The sequence below is a fragment of the Suricata suricatta genome, chromosome 2, assembly GCF_006229205.1.
Source record: "Suricata suricatta isolate VVHF042 chromosome 2, meerkat_22Aug2017_6uvM2_HiC, whole genome shotgun sequence".
In the NCBI taxonomy this organism is placed as follows: domain Eukaryota; kingdom Metazoa; phylum Chordata; class Mammalia; order Carnivora; family Herpestidae; genus Suricata; species Suricata suricatta.
In genome coordinates this window covers 184,097,343-184,102,151 of record NC_043701.1, presented here as the reverse complement: position 1 = coordinate 184,102,151, position 4,809 = coordinate 184,097,343, and the positions used below count along the sequence as shown (strand labels likewise).

Here is a 4,809-nt window from a genome sequence, read left to right as displayed (position 1 = left end):
GGCGGGGGCGCGGGCGGCCTCGGCGCCGGCTGCGTCCACAAAGGACGCCGCCTCCCGGCGCCACCGCCCCGCCCGACTTCGGGCAGGGCATCGATTGAAATGCAATCGGCCCGAGTCTGCACGCCGGCCCCCGGGAGCCCGGCCTCCTCTCCCTCCCCGGAGAAGACGGCCGGCGCGGGCGGCTGCTCAGCGGAGCGGATTAATTCGTTGGCCGTGTCGCGGCAGTGTAGTCAAAAATGAAAACAGGTCCTGGGTGATGCCTCCGTCCTCGGAGCCGGAGGAGTCAGAGATCACGGGAGTCATTTTACTACTTCTTTCTCGAGCACTGGCGTCCCGAGCTCCACGATTGTCTGTTATTGATAAAAAGGAAACTCTTTTGTACTTATTACAGCGCGCGCCTATGTGAGAATTGGATTGTGATTCCGTCAGTTAACCTCTTCCCCAGAGCACTGATGCATCGTGCATAGTGTTGTTAGATTGCGGGCGCGTTCCTGGAGATCTCTGTCAGAAGAGCAATTTCCCACCTGTTTTTTTCTAACTACCACAAGAGTTGCACCCCTACATGGCAAATAAAAATGCATCATTGGCTTTGTATGTGCGGCATGTGAAATATAGTTGCAAGGGATCGGCAGGGCCTGCGTTGCAGGCTTGCGACAGTAGCAGGCCGCAGACTCTGAGGGGCATGCTCTGCCTGGCTACGATGCGGATCGCCTAAATGCCATTTCTGAGCAGACATATTGTTACAGCACTAATATACAAAAGCTGACTTTTTCTCATATCAGGTAATAAATATAAATTACAACCAATAAAGTGGAATTTCTTTATTATCCACTTCTGCATGTACTGCAATTAACATAGAAAGCGCACAGATGTGATTTAAGCTCTAAGTGGAAGACTGTAGACTTTCTTTAATCACTTTAGCTGTCAGCTTTAAAAGGCTTTATATACTTTGCCTACCATATGGTGTTAATTTAGCTAATTTAGACATGTAACCATTATACAAGTATGCTTTTTTAAAATGCAAGAAGCATAACATTTTTGTTTCATTTCTGCTTTAATTAAAGTTTCAATAACGGAGTTGAGGTGGGCTTAGAGAAGGAACAATGGAACTTTCTGATAGATTGATGCATGCTTTTGTGGTTATAATTAATAAATGCCCAAAAGAAATATTGGTGGAAGGTGGCATCCTGCATCTCTTCCAGAAATAACAGCTTGACAATTAGAGGTAAACAAAAGCCGAAGCTGTGAAAAGTTATTCCCAAGCCTCCTGCCTCCCCTTCTCCTCAGTTCATTGCAAAGACAAACACGGAACACGCTTCCCACGTTTCAGCGTCCGAATTTCTGGCGTAGCTCGGCTGCTCTCCTGGGGTAACAGATCATGTTCAACTTTGCTCCTTCCGGTAGAAACTTCCGTCCTGCGTGTAGCCGCAGAGCCCATGAGCTCCCCGGGTTTACATCTGCCAAACTGCTGCGGTAGGAGAACTTGTTTTCTCGCCTCCAGCCGCTCTAGTGTCAGACTTCACTCACACACACACACACACACACACACACACACACACACGCACGCACACATTACGAGTTGGGCGTGAGAGGATGCAATGCGTATTGAAACCCCTGTTTACCATTGCTCCGCAGCCGGTGCTGTGACAAGAAAAGTTGTGGCAACAGAAACGAAACGCCCTCGGACCCTGTAATCATTGACAGGTAAGGATGACTTCTTTATTTCTCAAAGCAAACCGCAGCAACGCCCCAACCCTTTGCTCGCGCTCGGCTGCAGTTGCGCCGTAGTTTGGAGTCTGGAGCGGAGCCCCCCGTGCGCGTCGTGGCATTTGTCGTGCGTGCGTGTGTGTTACGGTGCACAGGTGGGCTGACGCGGAAACCTGGCGGCTCGCTCTGTGGGGATTCGGTAATTGCTTGCGAGTTGTCAAGGGAAGCGGTTTCATCTGCCACCGCTCTCACTGTGAGGAGCACTTTCTGCCTAGAGAGTTGCTGGCTTTCAACCCAGAGATATGTCGTAAAATGCTTTTTGCTAATTTGTTAACAAGTATTTCATTTTTGCCCTATTTTTATCTCGGATGATAGCTGAAGTTGAGGCTCGGGCGGTGTGACTGTTGTAATTGTTGCCCAGTGTTAGAATGAATTTAATCTGCTCTCAATTAGTTGCAAAATGTCTCCTAATTTTTTTCCAATTGTGGCTGTCGTTTTATGTCAAGTAGCAAATATGTAACTAACAAACCAAAGTTGTTATAATTGAAACTAATTACACACGCTGGTTACATTTTCCAACATTAATTTCCATAACTAGATGAGCTGTATGCATTCTTTACATTGCTGCTCTCCGTCCTGCGATTTATCATACTCCTTGGGCAATGTTGCATCCTTTTAAGATACTAATCATTAGGCCTGATAGTGCTAATGTGCATTTGGCATTGCTTTACAACAAAAAAGCACCCCTTCCACCCTCCTCTTCGCACACTCACCCAGATCGCTGGCTCTCGGTGACCTGCAGGAGAGGAGGCGTCCTTTCTTCCCAACAATGGGGAACAGCAGAAGGCTCAGGGTGTGACTGACTGCAGATTTCGCAATTGGTACCCAAATCGAATAAATGTCAGGCGTGTACATATGACACCGGTTTTGTGAGGCAGAGGGTTAGACGGTTTTGAAGAGGGGTTGAATTTCAGCAGCTCTCATTACAGAGTTATCTTTTGATCGTGAACTTTGCTGTCCAGTGTCTGAAAAATTAAACCCGGAAAACTCTATGAGTTAAGCCTAAAGAAATATGCGCCACCAGTGGAGAGCAATGCTAATGTTTAACTAGCTGGGGTGGCTGTTTGCTTAGTGGAGAATGTTCGGTAGCTGACAGAGAGGACAGCTCTCTTATTAGTAATCAAATAGGGCTGACCAGTTGTGGCCGTCACTCAGGCGATTGAGAACAAGTTCAACACTTTGTAGAACTCCCAGCTCCCAAGATCAATATAATTATATTCGTCTTTGGTGTGGCGGCTGTGGAACTCCTACAGCCGTGGGTTGTTGTCTTGTAGCCGAATTCATGTTATTTTATTTTTGATTGGCTCCAAGTGTGGAGCAGCTCTGGAACCCTGTCTGGGCGTGAGGTGCCCGAGAGGCAGTGTGCGCTTGCTGCCGGTGCAGGACGGGGGAGTGTGCTTCTTTTGGGGGTTGGCCGTCTTCGGTTTGTGATACTGTGAAATTTTAAGAAGGTGACTTGCTTTTAAATGGTGACGTCTTCCGCATGGCACAGTAATGGAGTAGTCGTGACGAGTCCACTAATGTTTCGGGGCTTGTGTTTTCTCTTCACAATCATGTTGGGTTTGTGTCACGTTCAATCGTTTATCGACTATTGGTGCTGAATACCTTTTAATACTCGGTCACACAATGGGAAATCTCTTTTCTGGGTTTGTAGAAATGTCCCCTTTAATTCTTGTCTGGATGCTGTCTCATATTTGGTTAACTGAAGTGTGTGCTGAGGTTCCTGATACCTTTCTATCTAAGAGAAGTGTGCAATCATTTGATATTCCAGAAGCATGAGAGGAGGGGGAAAATGTAAAAACATGTGGTTAATGGGTTTACCAAGTTTATTTGAGTAAGGAGGATTGCAGTCCCATTTACGCCTGGCGTAAATGCTTTGGAGGTCTTAATTATTGATGAAAAATCTGTTCTGCTTCTAAATTCAAAGATATGACAATTTTATGGGAATTTTAATCACCTTCCATGTTAGGGATTTTGAGGTAAGGATAGTTTCTTAAGTAATGACAGATCGAATGTACATTTTTAGCTTTCTTAAGAGAGCTGTCACTTATCATGAATGAACGCCACTTATTTTGTGGCCTGATGGAGATCCTTGGGAAACGGTGGCCGTGTCCGCACTTTCTCCAGGTTAAGTGTATTTCTAGGGGAAAAATGCGGAGTCTCCTGTTCACTGGGGCAAGTTGTGTTAATCAGAGAAAGGAAAACACCTACAGGAAGGGAACGTCTGTAGAAAGAGCCGTCTTTCACAGCTGACGTGTGTTTCAATCCCATAATGTAGTCATTTCTGTGGGGGGAGGGGTGTTGCTTCCTAAAATTAGTTGCTCATGTTGAGTTTCTAGCCTGTGTTCCCTCCTGAGTATTGCAGGAGAAAACATCCCATCAGATTGGCGAGTCAGTCCACAGGTCCCCATCAGCAATGTCATCACTTGGTTAGTTGGCTTAAAAAAGAATTATATACAATGTGCTTCGCCAGCTCCTTGTGGCCTTTGGATACATTTAGCAGGTTCTGACCAGATAAGGCATATTTGTCCTGAGGATATAAACCAATAATTCCAACCTGAATTGAGATCAATGGGCCCACGTTTGTTCTAACCCACACCGAGTCTCTTCCGGCAGGCGAGCCTGCTTTTCTCTGTTATGAGAGCAGAGGAGTGAGCTTCCCGCTCTGGCAGGGAAATCACATTCTACAGACTCTGATGCCTTAAATCAGCTAATTACACAATTTAGTTATCTTTCAGAAGCATTAAATACTCACGAACAACACGGAAGACCCTTCAGAGGCAAGAAGAGGGGGAAAAGTGAGGATATTTTGTATTATCAAACGCTTTTAATTTACTGCGGTTTCACCCCCGCTGACTGTCTTCTTCCTCATAAAACAATGCCAGAGAAACCATGTTTTATGGCTCTGCAAATATAATTACACCACAGTTTATTATGTAAGCTAACGTAACAACTTGTGGGGTAAAGGAAAGGAGAGGCGTAACACCGTAGAGTAGAAAGCATGGTCCACAGACGCTGTAGGACAGAGCATCTACGGCAGAT

The 4,809-nt window shown here is 46.0% G+C and overlaps 1 protein-coding gene across 1 annotated transcript in view; it reads left to right on the top strand.

Annotated features, from left to right (window-relative positions):
- EBF3 (EBF transcription factor 3) overlaps window positions 1–4,809 on the top strand; it is a 116,787-nt gene that overhangs the window by 6,432 nt on the left and 105,546 nt on the right. Inside the window, exon 7 of the mRNA XM_029920640.1 lies at window positions 1,636–1,704. Coding sequence (XP_029776500.1) covers window positions 1,636–1,704 — 69 coding nt within the window. The remainder of the gene's footprint in view (window positions 1–1,635; window positions 1,705–4,809) is intronic.